This window comes from Phodopus roborovskii, unplaced genomic scaffold, assembly GCF_943737965.1.
Source record: "Phodopus roborovskii unplaced genomic scaffold, PHOROB, whole genome shotgun sequence".
Taxonomy (NCBI): Eukaryota; Metazoa; Chordata; class Mammalia; order Rodentia; family Cricetidae; genus Phodopus; species Phodopus roborovskii.
Window position 1 is genome coordinate 14,395,001 of NW_026125295.1, and position 18,811 is coordinate 14,413,811.

At 55.1% G+C, this 18,811-nt stretch overlaps 1 protein-coding gene across 1 annotated transcript in view; it reads right to left on the bottom strand.

Annotated features, from left to right (window-relative positions):
• The window catches only part of Cacna2d2 (calcium voltage-gated channel auxiliary subunit alpha2delta 2), a 130,073-nt gene that overhangs the window by 2,168 nt on the left and 109,094 nt on the right, over positions 1-18,811 (bottom strand). Inside the window, exons 6-38 of the mRNA XM_051205055.1 lie at positions 18,574-18,715; positions 15,653-15,784; positions 15,443-15,500; positions 14,716-14,766; positions 14,491-14,590; positions 14,207-14,365; positions 13,859-13,966; positions 13,682-13,760; positions 13,085-13,134; positions 12,817-12,906; positions 12,540-12,611; positions 12,262-12,336; positions 10,482-10,556; positions 10,329-10,400; positions 10,183-10,254; positions 10,015-10,076; positions 9,215-9,291; positions 8,145-8,165; positions 5,214-5,274; positions 3,052-3,149; positions 2,748-2,838; positions 2,569-2,631; positions 2,303-2,406; positions 1,975-2,073; positions 1,800-1,888; positions 1,566-1,613; positions 1,276-1,347; positions 1,016-1,168; positions 816-868; positions 673-728; positions 415-541; positions 178-287; positions 1-75 (exon numbers count right to left, since the gene is read on the bottom strand). The exon at positions 1-75 is cut by the window's left edge and continues 8 nt beyond it. Coding sequence (XP_051061012.1) covers positions 1-75; positions 178-287; positions 415-541; positions 673-728; positions 816-868; positions 1,016-1,168; positions 1,276-1,347; positions 1,566-1,613; positions 1,800-1,888; positions 1,975-2,073; positions 2,303-2,406; positions 2,569-2,631; positions 2,748-2,838; positions 3,052-3,149; positions 5,214-5,274; positions 8,145-8,165; positions 9,215-9,291; positions 10,015-10,076; positions 10,183-10,254; positions 10,329-10,400; positions 10,482-10,556; positions 12,262-12,336; positions 12,540-12,611; positions 12,817-12,906; positions 13,085-13,134; positions 13,682-13,760; positions 13,859-13,966; positions 14,207-14,365; positions 14,491-14,590; positions 14,716-14,766; positions 15,443-15,500; positions 15,653-15,784; positions 18,574-18,715 — 2,794 coding nt within the window. The remainder of the gene's footprint in view (positions 76-177; positions 288-414; positions 542-672; positions 729-815; positions 869-1,015; positions 1,169-1,275; positions 1,348-1,565; positions 1,614-1,799; positions 1,889-1,974; positions 2,074-2,302; positions 2,407-2,568; positions 2,632-2,747; positions 2,839-3,051; positions 3,150-5,213; positions 5,275-8,144; positions 8,166-9,214; positions 9,292-10,014; positions 10,077-10,182; positions 10,255-10,328; positions 10,401-10,481; positions 10,557-12,261; positions 12,337-12,539; positions 12,612-12,816; positions 12,907-13,084; positions 13,135-13,681; positions 13,761-13,858; positions 13,967-14,206; positions 14,366-14,490; positions 14,591-14,715; positions 14,767-15,442; positions 15,501-15,652; positions 15,785-18,573; positions 18,716-18,811) is intronic.

Genomic DNA, 18,811 nt, shown 5'->3' on the forward strand with positions numbered 1-18,811 from the left:
TGTAGTCAAAACAGATGTGGGGGCCTCTTCGGTATCGCGGCCTCTGGACCAGCTCACACTGCTCCGGGCCGTCCGCTGGGCATGGGTGGGGAGTCAAGGAGCAGGCCGCGGCAGCGACGCGGAGGGGAGCACAGGGGAGGAGGGGCGGGGGCAGCGGGGAGGGCGGGGGCAGGATACAGTGTGTCTCCTTCTGCAGCAGCCGGCCCGCCTCGCACTGGCTGCACAGCGGCTTCTCGGCCACCACGAACAGGAGGTTGGTGTTGGTCAGTCTCTGCGCGTGGAACAGTCTGCAGGGGCGGCCGGCGGGGGCGGGGCCTTGGAGGTTCGCTCCACCCCGGAGCCGCTGCCCCGGCCACGCCCCACCAGGCGGGCCACGCCCCCTCCGGCACGCCCCGCCCCTCGCCGTACAGGTACCTGCTGCAGTTCCCGCAGTCGATGATGGCGTTATAGGACGCGTTCACCGAGCCGAAGTAGTACTGGGTCTGCTTCACGACGCAGCTGCTCTCGCGCGTCTCGGGGCTGCCCTCAGCTTCTGCCGGGTCTGCGGGGCCCAGACGCCTCAGCCCCGCCCACAGACCCTGACACGGTGTCGGCCTCAGCTTGGCTCAGCCCTAAGCCCCGCCCACCCGGGGGATGTGGCTTTGAGGCCGAGCCTCCCAAAGCCCTTCCTACCTGCCTGGAACCAGCTGTGGTAGATGAGGCCGTAGAGTAGCTGCTGGAATAAGGACCTGTAGAGCACGGGGCACCGAGTACTGGCGGTCAGCAGAGGCAGCGCCTTACCGGCCACCCTCACCAACCACTCCTCCGGGGCTCACCAGGCGGCAGCAGAGGTCCACCAGGCCAAGTTAAGGAAGTCTGCAATGGTGGGCTGCAGTGGAGAGAAGAGCATGCACTTCTACTGTTGCTTCGGGCTCTAGGTCACAACCCCAGCTCCCTCGAATGTTAGAGCTGGGGGAGGGGCCACTCTAGGCGGGTCTCCCAACTCCCCATCTCCAGGCGTTTTTTGGGAGCTCACCACAAAGACACCCCGGGGTGCAGCACCCAGGTTGCCAGGAGGCTGGGGAGCACAGGCTGCCTGATAGTCATAGGACTCCTTCCGGGTGTAGAAGGAGTTATTGTAGAGTGCCAGCATCAGATTGGCATCCACCTCACTGAAGAATCTGCCAACCTGGAGATGCAGGGAGGGAGCAATAGTCACGGGGCTGGCAGTGCCACACCTCTAGAAGGCTCTGACCTATATATACACCTCCCTTCCACTTTCTTCCCCATCCTTACCTGGTCCCACTGATGGTTCTGGTTTGACAGCACCAGGAATCCTCCGTCATCAATGAGGACACAGAGTAGATCCTAAGTGGTCCGGAAGGGAGATGACTATGGCGAGGGGTCCAACCCCAGATTATTTCAGGCTCTGGCAGTCAAACTGCTCAGAGTGGTGGTGGTGGGGGCCACTACTCTAGGTCTGGCAAGACTGAAGTCAGGGTAGGGGTGTCAAGAACTAAGGTCAGGCTAGGAGTCACAGGGGGTCCAGGGAGTCCAGGGGTGCAGAGCAGAATCAGAGCACGCACCTCGTTGTTAACCTCACAATCCATCTCACAGTGGCTGCTGGGGCCGCACTGCTGGGCAGAGAATGGAGCTGTAAGGTGCCGGCCAGCTTTCCTCGTTTCTGTTACCCTTCATATGCCAGTCCCCCTGCCTTCCCGTAGGTGCTGGAGCCACTCTGAGTGGCGGGCTTGTTAGGGGTCCTTGGGGACTCCTGAGAGGACACTGTTGGGCTTACTCCCCTCCCCCTACCCAAATACCTTCTGAGGTTGGTCCTGATGGGTGCGGTTGCTGGCAAGCACCTTGAACTTTTCTGCCCAAGCCTCTAGGTCCAGCTTGACACCCACCACTGTGGGAGAGAGCAATGGACTATCTGCTACCTGCCTATCTGGCTTCCTGACTACTGCCTCCGCCCACCTCAGTCTTAGCATTCACCTGCTGGCCTCAGTGTGCGACGACCTAGACTCAGCTCCACAGCTGTGCTGACGAGGACGCCCACTGTGTCATTCTCCAGCTCCAGTGGTCTTAACAGGGCTGGGATGGATGGGTGGAGCAGTCAGGAGTGAAGGCTGGCCATGCTGGCTGTTCCAAACTGGGCCCTACCAACCCAGGGCTGAACCCAGTCTAAGCCTATAGTACTCCGTAGTGTTTGGCATAGCCTTTCTTTCAAATGTCCCTGGTCTCAGCCGAGGCCTCCCACCAGCTGCCGGGCACCAGGGACAGACACTCACAGTCCTGCCGGGCACCAGGGACAGACACTCACAGTCCTGGTGTGGGGGCTTGAAGACATAACCATGGTTATCCAGGCTGCGGCGGTAGAAGCTGGCATTGAAGGGTTCTGGGTTCTCTGTCCAGTCTTCGGCTGCCCTAGAGCACCCAAGACAGGCAGAGCTCAGCGGGCACACAACTCTGCATCACAGGCAGCTTGTGGTGTACAATGGTCTCAGCAGTGCAGAGGCTTCTGGGTAGTAAAGTCATGGCAAGGTCCCAGACAGGGAAAGTTGTTGGCGAGTGGGGTTGGTCACTTACTTGTTGGGGAAGACGCGTGTGATGCCACCATCTGTGGCAGCAAATACAGCTAGCAGGCTGTACCTGGGGGCAACAGGGAGGTGGGGTCACAGGCCTGCCTTCTACTATGCAAGGCCAGGGCCTGTGGGTCCACCCCAGCCTCCTGCCACACATCGTCACAGCCAGGGTGGGGTGCATACGTGTTGAGATCTTGGTCCCGCCACACACGTTCTACTAACTGCTGTGTAATGCCCGTGTCCAAAATTAAGTTATGCAGAAGGAAGTTATTGCCTGCAATAGAAGGGTAAGTTGGAAGAATGTCTTTTTGTAGTTTCCCGTCATTCCTTCCCCCGGTCGCCAGAGCTCTGGTGAAAGCCTTTTCTATGCCCTGGTCCAGGCCCTGCCTGCTTGTCTCCAGGCTCTTCTGGGTATGGACCCCTGCCTCCCTCCTTATGTCCTGACCCCAGGCCCTGCCCAGATCCAGATGCCCTGCCATTTACTCACACTGCTTAGAGTCTGGAGTCACTTTCTCCATGAGCTCAATGAAGTTTTTTAGGAATTCAGTGTTGTTGTCTGAGGCATTCAGGTCCTTGCAATACTCTCTGGGGATGGGGAGGGACAAGAACAGTGGGCTTGGGGGGCTGCACAGGGCAGAGGTATCCAGGCTTCCTGACAGGTTGGCCTGGACATTGCCTGAGAAGTCCAGATTGAGGGGAGGGGCATGGATGTTCTCACAGGCTGTGGTCACCATGGGCCTGTAGACTGCTTGAACTTAGGGTAGGCAGAGTGGACAGAGGGAGAGGGTCTGTGTCCTCCACTCTGGTAGGTTTTCTCTTTCCTGGTCTTGGCCCTGCAGAACTTGCCATCTCACCTGTATGGCTGGACCCAGATGGTGCACCTAAGAGGCCTCAGGAAATGCAAATGTCAGCAGCTGCTTCATCCAGCTGTGTGCCTTACAATATTCCCATGGGCATGAGGTGGGGATGAGTACTAGCACTTGCTATTGTCAGTCGTCTAAGACCTCATCCTGCCTCCTCCTGGCCTTGCGTCTTTGGACAATGCATTTTGGTTTCCTGGGGCTCGCTGTTTTCATCATGCCACAGCTGGGAAGTCAGTGGGAATGTGTGGGTCTTTGGACTGGCTTTTCCTTCTGATCGGTATGTTCTTCCTCAAGGTGAGCAGGCCCTCACCAGGCTCAGGATCTGGGTCCAGCAAACATGGGTATGGTAGAGCCTCGAGAAGGCTCTTGGAGAACAATGTTTGTCTCTGCCCTGGTGGATGGAACCATCTCTCTTGTTCAATCCCTTACTCACTTCTCCGCCACCAGGAACCTCCACAGTGCCCTACGTGATAGTGACTCTGTGGGTAGTTTTTAAAAAAAAAAAAAAAACGTGCCTCAGCTGGGCATTGGTGGCACATGCCTTTAATCCCAGCACTCAGGAGGCAGAGGCAGGTGGATCTCTGTGAGTTTGAGGTCAGCCTGAGTGAGTTCAAGGACAGGCTCCAAAGCAATACAGAGAGATCCTGTCTTGAAGGAAAAAGAGAAAGTGCTATTTCCCCAGGCTGTGCCAGGACCCATAGTTTAGCATTTGGGACTGGATTCTCAGCCACCCCTGGTTCACTGGCCCTCAGTGCATTTATGAAGTGCATCCTCTGTATGGACATACCTGGTGACACCCACACACCTGTGCATAAGATATATCACACAGGTGATATGTATGTTCCCATTGCGGGGTACTTCATTCACACACATATCCAGCGCTCCTGAGCCAGTTATAAAAGTGACAAACAAACCTCTTCTCTCAGCTTCTGCACATTATCTTACCATCCATTCCCAACCACTAATGCATCCAGCCCACCCCACATTTGCTCCTGGCCTCTTGCACATGTACACAATGACTCACAAGTACAGACATCTACAGAGAGTCCGAAACTGATGGGCGCATTCACACAGAGGTTAGGAGTGTCCAGAGCCCCAGGTGGTGCCGGGGACTGTCCTCATTCAGAACCCAGATCACAAGAGAGGGCTTTAGCACCAGGAGCCATGGCCTCTTCAGATGTAGTCCAAGGCAGATTGTGTGCACACTAGGATGCATGTGTTCACACTGAGTGTGAACCCCAGGGTTGGATCTGGGGTCCTGATCCCTCACTTGCCAGAGAAGTTCCTGGAAGCCTTTGCCCTTCTTCCCACTCCTCAATGAGTCACCGCAGCACTACCCACAGGGGCTCTGGCTGGCTCAGCGCTCAGACCCACACAAACACTGACACAGGACAATGGGGGTGGGGGGGGTCAGGTGAAGTATGGGCAGGGCACCACGAACCAGAGCAGCAGCTGCCCAGCGAGGGTGTGCCGAGGGAACAGGCCAGCCCAAGGAGGAAAGCGCTCCTTCCTGGTTGCCTGGGAGGGCGCAGAAGGTAGCAGAGAATCCAAAGCCCGTCTGCCCCGGGGCCTGGTGGGAGATAGGCTGTGGGCTACTGGCTACTGCTGTCTGGTGCGGCTACATGGCCTGGGTATGCACACAGCCGTACATACCGGGCTATGTATAGGGTTAGGAGCAACAGTGCACAGAACAAAGACACACAGAGCTCCAGGCAGCAGTGCAGGAGATAGGGCCAGGGCGGTCAGGGTAGGGGAGGGCGCCTTAGCAAGGCCACACGCAAGCTACCTGGGAGCAATGAAAACATGTCCTTCAGACTCAAAGCTGCTTGGGAGCAGGAACTCAAAATCTGCAACAGAAACGGGGGGGTTATCCGGCGGGGGCTGGGGAGGCAGGAGGCCAGAGGGCTCAGAGCTGATGGGGCTGGAGGGACAGGTAGGGACAAGGTGGCTTGGGGTGGAGGGAAGACACCAGCAAAGAGGAAACCCGCCACGTCCGCGTTCAGGTTTGAGCCAGAGAGAAGGGAGGGTGAGGAGGGTGTAGGGCCTGTGGAGACTACAGCATCACAGGAAAAGGGCAGTTGTAGCCAATATGTTGCCCGGGCCTGGTCCTCTGTCGGCAGTGAGTCCCTTGGCGTGGCTGTATATGCTTCCATACTGCTGTATAGCACATATACACGGACACACACACACACACATATATATACACACACTGCTATATATATGCATGGTCTGGGGGAGGCGCCAGTCTTGTTCTTATCACATCCATAATGGAGAAACCGCATGCTGAGCTTCCTTTGCCTCCAAAGAGACTTTGAGGAAGGGAATTGGCTTTTGGCTGCGGATTTTTATCTCTCTCTGCCGCAGCTGTTTGCATTTTGGTAGGTCTTGCTTTTATTCTGTGTCAGGCATCAACATGGCCAAACCGAAAGGGTTTCTCACGGGCACAGACAGTCCAACCAGAGACGGGTGAGAAGAGCCGGGGGCGGAGGCAGTGCAGTGCATCGTGGAGGTGTGAGGGTGGGTGTCCTTCCTGGGACAGGGTGCTGGGTGAAGGGAAACCCATGGGGCAGGGGCTGTTCCATACTGTGTGCTGTTGGGCTCTGCACACCTGCTTTCCCAGCTGGGGGTACAGGGCTTGTGGGGGAAGGTCTGGCCTCCTCCCTTCCTAGGAGTAGCCAGGGGGAAAATGCTGGGAGCACCTGGGTGGTGGTCTAACAGCCGTGACTATGAGCTGTGCACGCATGTGGCATGGATGTCCGAGTGTGTGCATGTTTGTCTTTATATGGGCATGTACTCACAGACCTGAGACTATGCCTGTAGGGTGCCACTATGGCCTCTCTTTCTGCCCAGCTGGACTGAGTTACTCTGCTGTGTGCTTATTTTATTTTTTTGAGACAGGATCTTGTGCAGTCCAGGTTGCCCTAGAACTCCCTCATATAACTGAGGATGACTTTGAACTTCTGATTTTCATGCATACATCTTCAGAGTGCTGGGATATGGGCACCCACCATCACATCTGGTGTATGTGATGGTGGCACTGAACTTGGTAAATGCCAGGCAATGGCAAGCACTGTGCAACTAAACTATATTCCCCAGGACTGTTATGTGCATCTGTGAGGGCAGGGCCCCTGGCTAGTATAATTCTGGCAGCCCACCTCCGTATGTATTTTTTTGGTCCCTACTGTCTTGATTAGCTTCGAATTCATGGAAACCCTCCCACCCGAGCCTCTTGAATGCTGGGATTCTAGGCCTGTGCCATCACCCTTGGCTTTCCCTATCCTCACCCACATTCCAAACTCTTTTTATCCCAGGGCTTTAGTTATCCCAGAAGAGGGATTTCCACTGTCCCCAAATACTCCCATGATGCACTGCAAAGTTCTGGACATAGAAAACTTGGGGTGTTTTGAGGGGCTGGGCAGTCACTGGTTGGACTGTTCCTTTCTGATAGGACTGTGAGGCAGGGTTTGGACACAAGCCAAAGGGGAGGGGAAAGGAGGAGGAGAAAGAAAGAGGAGGGAGGAGGGGCAAGGATGGAGACTATACTAAGTTTGCCCCGTTACCAGGGCCTTGAAGTTCTAGGGTCAGTATGTGGGGTGTGAAAAAGACAACTCATGCCAGTGGGTCTGGGTATGCAACCCGCCCTGACCCAGGCCAGCAAGGACAGCTTATCCCCTTTGTTGAACTAGGCTAGGCAGGTCCTCTAGGTTTCTTGGGGAGTCCTCTGCCTCCATGTTGGGGGATGTCCCCATGTGGTTCTCCATGCTCGTCAGGGTCAGATGTTCCTTGGGAAGGCAGCCCTCTGTGTACTAATGGCGGACATCTTCCTCTACCACCCCCTCTAACTTCCGTTGTTCTCTGATGAGGCCTGGTGGCTCAGCATCTATTGATCTTTGTCACTAGCCTGGTTCCCTCTGGACTGTTTGGTTGGCTCTTGGGATCCAGAAGATCCACCCCATGCCTGGTGAAGCCTACAGTTCCTTCTGAGTCTGCCTTTATTTCCCCAGGGGAATAGCTTTCCCACACCAACAGACCCTTCCTGGGATCAGCAAGTACCTAAGAGCAGGGATAGCCCAAGGGTCCTTATCAAGGCACTGGGGGACAGCAGGACACAGCCATTACCCAGGATGGTTGGTTAGCCGTGTCCTCCTATGGCCTGGTCGCCTGTGTGACCCCTCCACTAAGGCTTCTGAGCTTTGTCACCTCTCTTCTAGGAGGGCTGTGAGCTGTGGGGCCACAGCAGAACCCAGAGGCCTAAGTGCCATTAGAGGGTTGCCTGCTGGGGCTTCCCTCTCCCACAGCCTTATATGAGCCCCTCTAAGGCTGATCCAGGAATGGCATCTCGTGCATCCTGCCCTGCTGGGTGGGTGGTGGTGGAGCATCCAGCCCTGCCCCCACTGTTGAGTTGTCTTGAAGGGGCAGAGAAATGGGGAGGCAGAGAGCTTTCCATGGGGTCCCACAAGGACGGGGGAATAGGAGAAAGGGGTCTGGGCCCACGGGACACACTGGAGAACTCTGCAGACACCCCGGAAGTGGGCTACTGGGTCTAAGAGGGGTGTCAGGATCAGAGGAAAGGCAAGAACTGAGGAGCCAAGGGATGCTGGGAGGGAGCCCCAAAGGGCAGGGGTGTGGCTGGTCCTGGGCAGGAAGGGGGGCAAGCAGGGGCGTGAGGACGGGTGGGGTGGGGAGAGGAGGGGGCACTGGTTCTGAATATACTTGCCCTTCAGTTTGCTGATTGGCACTGGGACAGTCCACCAAGAGAGAAAGCGAGGAAAACAAAAACACAAACACAAAAACAAACGAAAAGGGGGAGGGGGAGGGGAGGGGCACAAACAATATTTTATTCAATGGCTGTTTGAATGAAAATATTGTGTCTCATCATCATACCGAAAGGAAACTTCTTGCAAAAAACGACATGAGAGAGAAAGAGAGAGCGAGAAACTCAAAGGAGATGAGCCCCAGTCGGCCAGGCAGGTGGGGGGCGCCCGGTGGGGCCGGAGCCCCAGCCTCCCTCCCAGTGACCTCTGGCATTGGGCAGGCAGGGCCAGGCCTGAGATGCAGGCCTTTCCAGAGAGGCCCATGGTGAGCAGGCATGCATGGGGAGCCACAGGCAGGGGAGTGGGAAAGCCGAGGAGGGAGAGGGAAGAGAGATGGGTGTAGGGGTGAAAGAGGAAGTAGGTGAAACAAGGAGGGAGGGAGGAGGAAGGGAAGGAAGAGACCGGGAAGAAGACAGACAGACAGACAGACAGGGAGGGAGGGCGGGCGGGCGGGGCTTCTGAGTTGGGGAGAAGAAGGGATGGGGACAGCCAGAGGGAAATGGAGGGACTGAGCAGAAGAAGAAAGGGAGGGTTAGGAGAATGTGGCCTGAAGGAGTAGAGGGCAGAGGAGGAACAGAGGACAAGTGGCCTTGGGACAGAGGGGGCACCACAGGGGTAACAGGGGAAGGAGAGAAGAAGGGGGGCAGGATTGCCTTCCAGGAATGTACCCCAGGAGGGTTCAGGGCAGGCAGGCTAAGAAGGGAGGGCAGGGGATAGGAAAAACCAAAAACAATCCTCAACGGAAACCATGAGAGAATGGTCTAGAACCAAATCTGAGAAAAGGCAAGCATGCAGATTTCCACAGACTTTTGAAGGCTGCTTCCCCAGCCCATGGGCACGCCTGAGGCTGGGCAGACTTGGCAAGAGGGGTTGCCTTGCCGGCAAGTGCGGCTGGCTATGCTGCCTAGGGCCGGCCAAGGGTGCAGGGGCAGAGGCAGAGGTGCAGGGCGCAGGCAGGGGCCAGGCCACTTACACTTGACCTGCAGGATCTGGTCACTGAGGTTGGCTTGGAGGTAGAAGGTGCTGTAGGGTGGGAGCACCAGCCCCAGGCTGGGGAGGAGGGGAGAAGAGAGCACAGGTCACTGACGAGGACAGGGTGGGTCTCACTAACACTCCCTTCTTAGGGCCTTGGAGCCAGAGAGACCCAAGCAGGGGCAGCCACACTTCCCGGGCATAGCTGCATATCCCAGGAGTTAGCACCTTGGAGGGTTGAGCCTTCTTCTCCGCCAACCACCCTGAAGGCCTTGAAACTACTAGCCCCAAAGTGATTCCCTACCCTACTGCACACCTCAGCACCCGCCTGCACCACGGCCTCATGACCAACAGGGAGCTTTTGAGGGGCAGTCATGAACTACATGAGGGCCTGGAGGCAGCATGGGCTGCTCCTGGGGTGTGACAATGCCCCTGGCCTTTCAGGACAGACCACGGAGCAGCCGTGAGGGGCATGCAAAAATAGCTTGCGCCTATAGTGCTTGGCCCACAGGGTCGGGACTAGCTCTGCGGCTGCGATGCTGATTGTGAGCAGTCAGTGAGTGTTGAGATGATCCCTGGGGTGTGGTACCCAGGAGACCCTCCAGGTTGGGGGATGTCAGGGGCATTGCTCTGTCCTCAGTCCTGTTCTTCCAGGACCTGCTGCTTGCTCCACAGGGGCGGGGCAGGGGGGGGAGGCCCTAGGGGACCAAACGTCTCAGGACAGGGTGCCAGAGGGAGAAATATTTGGGTTTAGACTTTGGAGTCACTCTCCCCTTCTCTGCCCAGATCTGGCTCACTTACCTGTAATTGGTGCTCCTTATAGGCACCCAGGTGTAGTTCCGAATCACCTCATCTATGTACCTCTGGGAGAGGAGGCTGTGTCAGGTTCTTGGGTGAGCAGGCTAGGGTGGGTGGGTGGGGATGGGTGCCCATCCTCATGCCCTTGTTCCCCGTCATGTGCCTTCATACCTCATCCAGGGACTTGACCAACGCTCTGATCTGCTTGTGGCCCTTGTTGCCATCAATCATGCTGCGACGGATCTGCAAGGGCCAAAGGTGTGAACCCCCTGCCCCTGTGCCAGCCACCTCCTCCCTCCTTCCTGCCTTCACCTCACCTCCTCCTTGTTCTCATCTTCCAGCTCGGCGTCCAGGAAGTCCAGGGTCACAGGCTCCCGGAAGTTGGTAGTCTGTAGGAAGCCAGATAGGAAACTAGGGGTCCTCACCTTGGAGGGTTTATCTGCCCCCCCAAGGCCATCCACCTGGCTTACCTGGGGTTTGAGATTGGGATGTAGCAACACGTAGCCGTTCAGGTCAATAGCGAACACATAGCCATTAGCGCCAAGCTGTGAGGGACAGATGGGGGCTTAGAGGGCTGCATGGGGGTTTCTTACACTAGGAGCTGTTCTCTATTCCATTTCCCACGCTGCTTTCCTTTGGCCAAAGGTCCCCTCCTGCCATATGGCCCTAAGTCTGCCTCTGCCTCTGAAGCCAGGCTGGGTGCCCCTCATAACCAGCCCCCACCAAGACTGACGAAGCCTGCAGGCAGGCATTGTTCATTTCCCATGGAGGATCCAGCCAACCCTACCTCTGCACCTGCATGAGGCCCACAGGGAGGCTGCTTTTGTATCGCTGTGGCCCTCTTGTACCTACTGCTTTCTCAAATTGTGCTTTCCTATCCCCACCTCAGTGTCACTGTCGTACAGGAGACTCTTGGGAACCCTGCAGGCCTGGTGGAAGGCAAGTAGGAGTGGGTGGGACCCAGGGAGCAGCCTTTGCCTCTGATCGTTTTTTATTATATGTGGGATCTCTCAGGCCAAACAAAGGGTTTCACATGGTTCGGGCTTAAAGCTGTCATACATTTCCGCCTTGCCTCCATAGCTGAGACATAGGTTCTCTAGCCAAATGTCATCCCAGCCCTTCTCTGGCTCTAGCTTCTGCCTTTTGCTTTTAGGCTTTTGTCTGGAAGGGTTCCCTCTGCTCCCAGTCCCCAGTGCCCGACCCAGCACACTTCTGGGAAGGGCTGAATCTGGCTTGTCACCTGTTGCAATAATTTGAATGTGAGCCCCAAATGGGTTTTATGGTTTTTTTGTTTTGGTTTCCCGAGACACAGTTTCTCTGTGTAACAGTCCTGAGCATCCTGGAACTCACTCTGTAGACCAGGCTGGCCTTGAACTCACAGAGATCCTCCTGCCTCTGCCTCCTGAGTGCTGGGATTAAAGGCGTGCACCACCATCGCCAATGCCACCGCCACCCAGTCAGGTTTTATGTTTTTAAATAAAATAAAATAAAAAAAAAAACTAAAAAAGAAGGGACTAGTGAGATGGCTCAGCAGTTAAAGGCACTGATTGCTCTTCTTGAGACCTGGTTTTGATTCCTAGCACCCACATGACAGCTCACAAATATCTGTAATTCTAGATCCAGGAGATCCAGTGTCCTCTTCTGGATGACACAGGACCTAGGCACACTCGTGGTGCACAGACATACTTGCAGGCAAAAGAGTCATCCACACTGAATTTTTTAAAAATCAAAATAATTATTATCTTTTATGATGTGGAAATAATATACAATTCAAATATCAGTGTCTACAGATAAAAATTAATGGGCCATAGACATGGTGGTGCATGCCTTTAATCCTAGCATTTAGAAGGCAGAGATAGGGCTCTCTGAGGTCAAGGTCAGTCTACACAGTGAGCTCCAGGATAGTCAGGACTACATAGAGGGCCCCTGTCTCAAAAAGCTAACCAAACAAAATGGAACGAAACGATATGGGCCATAACTACGCTCACGTGTTTATGATTTGTCTGCAGCTGCTCTCACAATACAGTATTAGCATGGGAAATGGATGTTTAGGACAAGTAAGACCTTCCTGAAACAGTCACAGTCTAGTCCTTCACGTGAAGCTAGCCAGCGCCAGCTTTGCCCCCCCCCCCAAGCCTTTCTCGATTCTCTGAATTCAGAGGCCCCTTCAACCCCCAGATCTCTTCTGCTGAGTCTGGCTTGTGTCACCATGGGAAGAGAAGCAGAATAGTGAGGCAGGTGGACACTTACGGTGTAGTTGGGAGTCAGCCTTTTGATGTCATTGAGGGCCACATCGATGCCCATCACGCCCAGGATTAGCTGGTTCTGGGCACAAAGGAATGGACAGTATACTATAACGAGTCAAGTCCCCAGTGGGACCCCTGGCCCAGGGCTCATACTAGAGGCCTCAAGCTGCTAACACAGACAGTTGCTCTGCCAAGTTTGTAGGACATCCTATCCCACATCCATCCCCAGACCCACTAAAGGCATGCCAATCCCTTACCCAGTTAGCCCACTGGGCACCTCACCTTCTTTTCCCCAGGGCCATCCTGTGTCAGGTTGAAAACAGGGAGAGTCCCTGTTACCACCAACCCCAGCCCCTGAAGGGAGAGGAGGAAGATGGGGTCTCCTGTGGCCAGTCCTGTCCCCACTCTGAGTGTTCAGAGAAGGGGCTCAGGCATAGGCCAACCTGTCATTTTCCTTTACTTGGTCAACACCAATAAGGGGGCCCTCTAGGACCCTGACCCTGTGGGTATATCCCCGAGGGAAGGCCTTCAGCCCCCTTTCTTTGCCCAAAGGCCTTACCAGTGCATCTTCATACACGTTTGTCCATTGCACCTGCTTGGCTTCCTTGCCTGCCAGTACCATGGGCCTGCCCAACACATCTAGGTATTCCTGGGTATGGAGAGGAAAGGTACTAAATGTCCTTCCCGACTCACTTTCTCTCATCTGCTGCCATGTGCCTCAGCAGCCACCAGGGGTCACTTTCGGTCCACGGTAGTGGAAGGCACTCAGCAGCAACTAGAGGGAAGAAGCAAAGGGCTAGGAGGGGCGGCCTCCCCCACAACCTCACCTGTGTGTTGATGCGGATGGCTCCGATGGAAGGGATCTCAAAATAGTAACCTGGAAAGGGAGGAGAGGTGGGCTTGACGGGCACAGCAAGACCCCCCAGTGCAGGCGGTACTGTTCCCTAGGGTGTATCTCCAGCCCTTTGCGTACGGTTACCCCCGCCCCCACCCTCCCCCAACTCCTTTGCTCTTTGCCATTCCCTGGGCACTGTGACCAGTGCTACAGAAGAGGGTAGATCACAGGCGTCTAAGGAAGCAGCAGAGGTAGGGATGGTTAACAGAGATAGGGAGGAGCAAGGAGCCTCATTCTAGGACATCAGTAACACTCAGAGTTTACCCAAATGCACAGAGAGATGGATTGATCAGCAAACAGCTGTAGGAGCAGAAAAGCTGGACAGATGGACAGGGGACATACAGCCAAATGGGCAGACACATGCTTTGTCAGATAGACAAGTAAGACAGCCCACCAAGCAGACAAAGCATTAGATGACCATCTGTATGGAAGGACAGACAGTGAGTAAACAAACAGCTGGGACATGGATGGACAGCTGACGGCAGGACATAGCAGGCACGTGCCCTGGCAGTGAAATCCAATCAGGTACCTTTGTTAGTGCAGGCCATCCACTGCAGGGGCGTGACATCATAGTTATGCTGCCCTACAGAGAATGTGAACACGCGCACCTGTCGGAGCAATGATGTTATCGCTGTGGCCACTGAGGACAGCCCTTTCCTGTCCTGGGCTCAGTTCAGGGCAGCCACCCACCAGGGTTGAGTCTCACCGTCCGGTTGGGCCAATTATACTTCTCAAAAACATCCTGCACCCGATCTTCGCCCCCGTCCGTGAACATCATGATCATCTTATTGCAGTTAGCCCGAGTGATGTTGGACTAGTCAAGGGTGAACATAGAGTCAGGCAGTCCTTGGGCTCTCACAGGTTGGTCCAGGCTAGGGCCTCCCTTCTCTGGTAGGTAAGCTTGGCCCTCTGGCCCTCCTCCCTCACAGCAGGTGGGCTATCTGTCTAAGCTGTATGCTTAGTGTTAACAAAGCCATCCATCTTTATCTTCCCATCACTAAGCCTGATCCCTTGCCCACCCCTGGCCACCCATCTGCCCACCCATGGGGCTCACATTCTGTAGCTGGTCAAAGGCATACTCAAAGCCGGCCTTGTAGCCTGTGGTGCCCTTGGCCACCATGCCCTGCACAGCTTCCTTGAACACCTTCTTGTTACGCACATTGGCCTGCACCAGGTGTGTGAAGCAAGACACAGGCTGCGCCTTCTCGTTGAACTGTGGGGACAGTGGGGTGGTGAGTGGCCTCAGTGGACAGCTGTTGCACAAGGCTGATGGTTGTCATGGGAACAAGTTGGATGGGGGTGATCAGTTCCCAGCCTGCCTGCCACCTGGGCACTCACTGAGGCCACATTCACATAGTCATCATCAGAGAGTGTGTCCAGCATCTCACAGACGGATGTCTTCATCAGCTTCAGAGTCAGGCCGCTCACACTGCCACTCCTGGGAACCAGGCAGGAGCTATGTATGTGTGGGCTCTCGAGTTTCTCCTGCCCTTTCCTCATAATGTTCCCAGGCAGCAGAACCCAGCCCTGGCCCCACCCCACCAGCCCGCAATGCTCACTCACACATCCACAATGATGACCATGTCCTTGGGTGACGAGGCCCCCTGTATATACCTGCCGGTGAGGGGACTCAGTTAGGGACGGCACCCCAGGGTCTGTGGCTTCTTCCTTCCCCTTCCTACTTATTGACCCATGTGTCTCTACTGACCATGCACTACATGGGTCACAATGGGTCTGGGCACTGGGGAGACCATGCTCTGTAAAAAAGACAGTCCCTTCTCATGACGTGAGTGAGTTAGTCCCTTGTTAAGCAAATAAGAGCTGTAAGGGGCAGGTGATCCACAGATGGGCAGAACGCTTCAGTGGCTTGTGTCTTCCGCCCCAGGCAGAGGCCTCACAGAGTCTGGCTCTGTTTGACTGGAGGAGGGAGGGAAGGTGTTGGCGTAGGGTAGAGCAGAGGGCAGGGCTGTCTAGGGATCAAAGGAGTAGGGTGGGGGTGGCTAACCTGGCAGAGGCTGTATCTACCCGGGGAACATTCTTTCTGGTCTGATCTCTCAGTTCTGAGTGGGAGGGGGGACTGGGTAGTGGACGGTATGTGTGGGGGCAGAGGCAGCTGGGCGGCCTGCCTGGGTGATGGGATCCATTTTCCAGTGGCAGCGATGTGTGAAATGAAAATTGGATAGAGCTGGCTGCGCCCTGCTCGGAGGTCTGGACATTGAGAGGGAGGGGGGCAGGCAAGAGATGGGGAGCTGAAGGGGTCTCTCTCTTCAGCCCCTCCTTGCTCACTCACCAGGGTCGTCTTCGGACGTCATACAGGTCGATCTTCTTGGGGGCTCGCCATGGTGTGGCTGTGGAAAGAGGGGGTGAAGGGCCTGACTGGAGCAGATGGGAGTTACAAGAATGACTTGCTTTACTGTACTCTGCACACCTCAGGATGGGTGGGCTTAGAGGTGGAGCAAGGTGGATGCTGGACGGGCCAAGGAGACAGGCTGGCACCTACCTGGATAATAGCGGGTGACTCCTGTGGCACTGCCGAAGACTTGCCACAAAAGTGTAGGGTCTTGCCTACGGTTCTCGATGAAGACATTCTCCAGGGCCTCTGTCCAGTTAAGTTCATTGAGGATGACAGTAGCTGGGGGGCAGGACAGAAGGCTGGGGTGAGGAGCTCTAGGTTGACACCCTCAATGGCCTCCCTTGCTTTCTGCCTGCCCAGACTTTGTTTGATTTTCCAGGATCTCACTTGGGGTTATACTAGTCCCCCCCCCAAGAAGATTTTCTTACCCCCCCCCCTCCAAATCACCAAAGGAACCTCTCAGCCTACCCGTTAACCAGGCCTCAATGAGCAAGCAGGGTGATGGGACTTGTGGCCTGTGGAGAAGGGCCGCCTGGGTGGCAGGGAGCTGTGAGCTGGGCCCCCATCCAGCATGCTGCCTGGAGCCTGGGCCTGGTCCCCAGGGAGCTCACCCACTCAGCATGCACTCCAGGCCGCAGCCACAAGAAAGCAATTAAGGGCCTGCTGATGGGGCTGGAATTATTCAGCTATTAAGGTACCTGATAAGCTGGAAGCCACTCAGCTCCGTGATTAATCAGCTGGGGCCAGGAGCAGGCAGGGGCAGAGGTGGGGGCTGTGGAGGGGCAGGGGCGGGGCCAGGATCCTATTCCAACATAGGCACGTGCACTTGCACACATATGCATATGTCCACACAGCCTGCACCCTCTGATCTCTGTGCTTCCAGCCACATGTAGGAACCCTGTCCTTACTCCCAAGCCTACCTACCCAAGCAAAACGATTGCTGCCATGGGCAAGGGGCACACAGGAGATCTCATATGCTACCATCAGTCACCCATACCTACCACTGCCTAACTCCTATAGCTGCACACGAGTGACTTCTCCCTCCTGCCAGACACACTCCTCCACACCCTCGCAGGGTAAGGCTGCTCTCTACCCTGTTGACCAAACTGGGTGGTATTCCTGTCCCATAACTCAGGGCATCCTTAAGTCTACCTGATGTGTGTGGGACACATGTTTTTATGTGTACACTGTCCCAGTTCCTGAACAGAAAAAAAAAAAAAAAAAAAAAAAAAACCAAAACCAAAACAAAAAACCAGAAATGCAACACCTGCTTTTGCCAGGTCTCTGACTTCAGTATTTCTTCCTAGTTGCCTTCTGCCCCCCCCCTCCCCGGGAGCCCTGCTACTGTATCCTCCATGATCCCTATCAGAGATCTCAAGTGGCAGCCAGAGAAGGCTCTGAGGCTTTGATTCCCTCAGAGCAGATGAGTTGTGCATGACAGCCTCCAAGGTCTCTGCTGGTGGCCCTGCCAGGGGCCTGACATACCCTCACCCACCCTGCTGCCCTTCCTTTGTGTGCATGGGTTCTGCCGTGTCCTCTGCCATCTAGCTCCTTCTCCTTGGCTTTCATCCCCCTCTTTGTCTCCCCTTAACTGACCACAATATGAACACAAAACCTGTTTCTATCATTGGCTCTGCCTATTGAACACTGCGTTATGGTCCTGTTTCTGATTTAGAAGCCCAGTGAGTCGAACACTTTCTATTTTTCTTTTTAAGGAAAAATGAAGCGAGGCCCCCAAATGTTTCACATAATACCATTTGTCTTGTGAGTCTGCCAGAGAGCCTGCCTACCACCTGACCTCAGCCTTTCTGTCTGAGAAACTTCCAAGTCCCTCAAGCTGCCAGCAGAGGGTGATCCCTGCTCCAGGTGGGCTGTCCCTGCAGATGTCTGTGACCACAGGAACATACCTACAGGACACACTGATGCAAATACCCCCACATGCACACGCCCTATACCACACCCATGTGCATATACTCTCAGATCACACTGCGTTGGGAAATGGGGCCATGCCCCCTCAGGCAGGCGATTACAGATTTAATTAAAAGTGACACAGTAAATAAAAAACATATAAAATGTAATTTGTGTGGGTAGCGAGGGGTGACTGGGGAGGGTTGTGTGGCTCCTGTTTTAATTAGCGTGCCTGCTTGTGATAGTGCCCCTCGACTGGCTCAAACAGGGGGTCTCCGGGCAGCCTGATGGTGGGGGACATTCCCCCCCCACCCAACCTGAGGTCACCCAGAAAACTTGGCTGATGTTGTGGGTGGCAGTGTCTTCCTGGGAGACCCCAGGAATCCCTGTTTTCTGAACAGCAGCTCTGCCACCTTTACCCTGAGCTCCCCAGGCCCCAGGCTCCCAGCTCAGTGGATTCTGAGGCTGTACTATAGGTAGGTGCTCAAGTAGCTGTGTCAGAACCAGGGCCTTCAGTCTACTGCTGGAGGAAATTGGTATGGTGTAGGAGAAGATGCCGAGCGCGGAACACTCCAGCAACGCACTGAAGCTATAGTGACCCCATTTCCCCATGGTGCAAAGCGGCCCCATCCCTGGGACCTGGAATTTCAACTACATTTTCCTGGTCCTCCTTCACCACACCCTCTGGCTGCTCCAGGCTAGAAACAATTTCCCACTCTTTCAGCTGTGTGCCACAGAGCCCAGTGGGTTAAGCAAGTCTGTGTCTGCTGTTTATGGCTGGTGGTTTGCTGTCCTTAATCTCTGTGTCCATCTATGCTGGGTTCCCCAGGCCCTCCTAATAGAGTCAGAGAAGGTCATGGGTGTCGAGGAACTGCTTTGAGGGAATTCAGCCCAGCAGTGAGAAGCAAGGTATATGCGGGATTTGTATACACACAAGCTTGAGCCCACACCGGCAAAGGCAAGAGGCTGTTTCAAGCAATTCTGAGTGACTGAAGGCCTATATGTGGATAAGTCAGAGAAATGAACATGCATGACCTTGAGTGCAGGAGGCTGCACTAGCCTTCCACCTCAGGGACCCGGGAACGCTTGGGAAGTGGGCTGTGTCCCGTTCCCCCACCCTGTGTAGGGGGAAGGGCTGTTCCTGCCCATCTCACACTCACAGCCTTTGTAGATGTCCGTGGGGATCTGAACAGCTGTGTATGAATAGTTGACTTTGTTCTTGAAGTTTGGGTCCTCCATGAAGTCCAGCCTTAATGTGCTGGCCTTGGAGCCCCTCTCCACGTCTTCACCCTCAGGGTCATCCTGCAGAAAGCAACCCCACCCGTGTCAGGGCTGGAAAATGGTGAGTAGGTTCTTTAGGCTTGTAAGTGAGCATGGGAAGGGCCGGAATCCACAAGA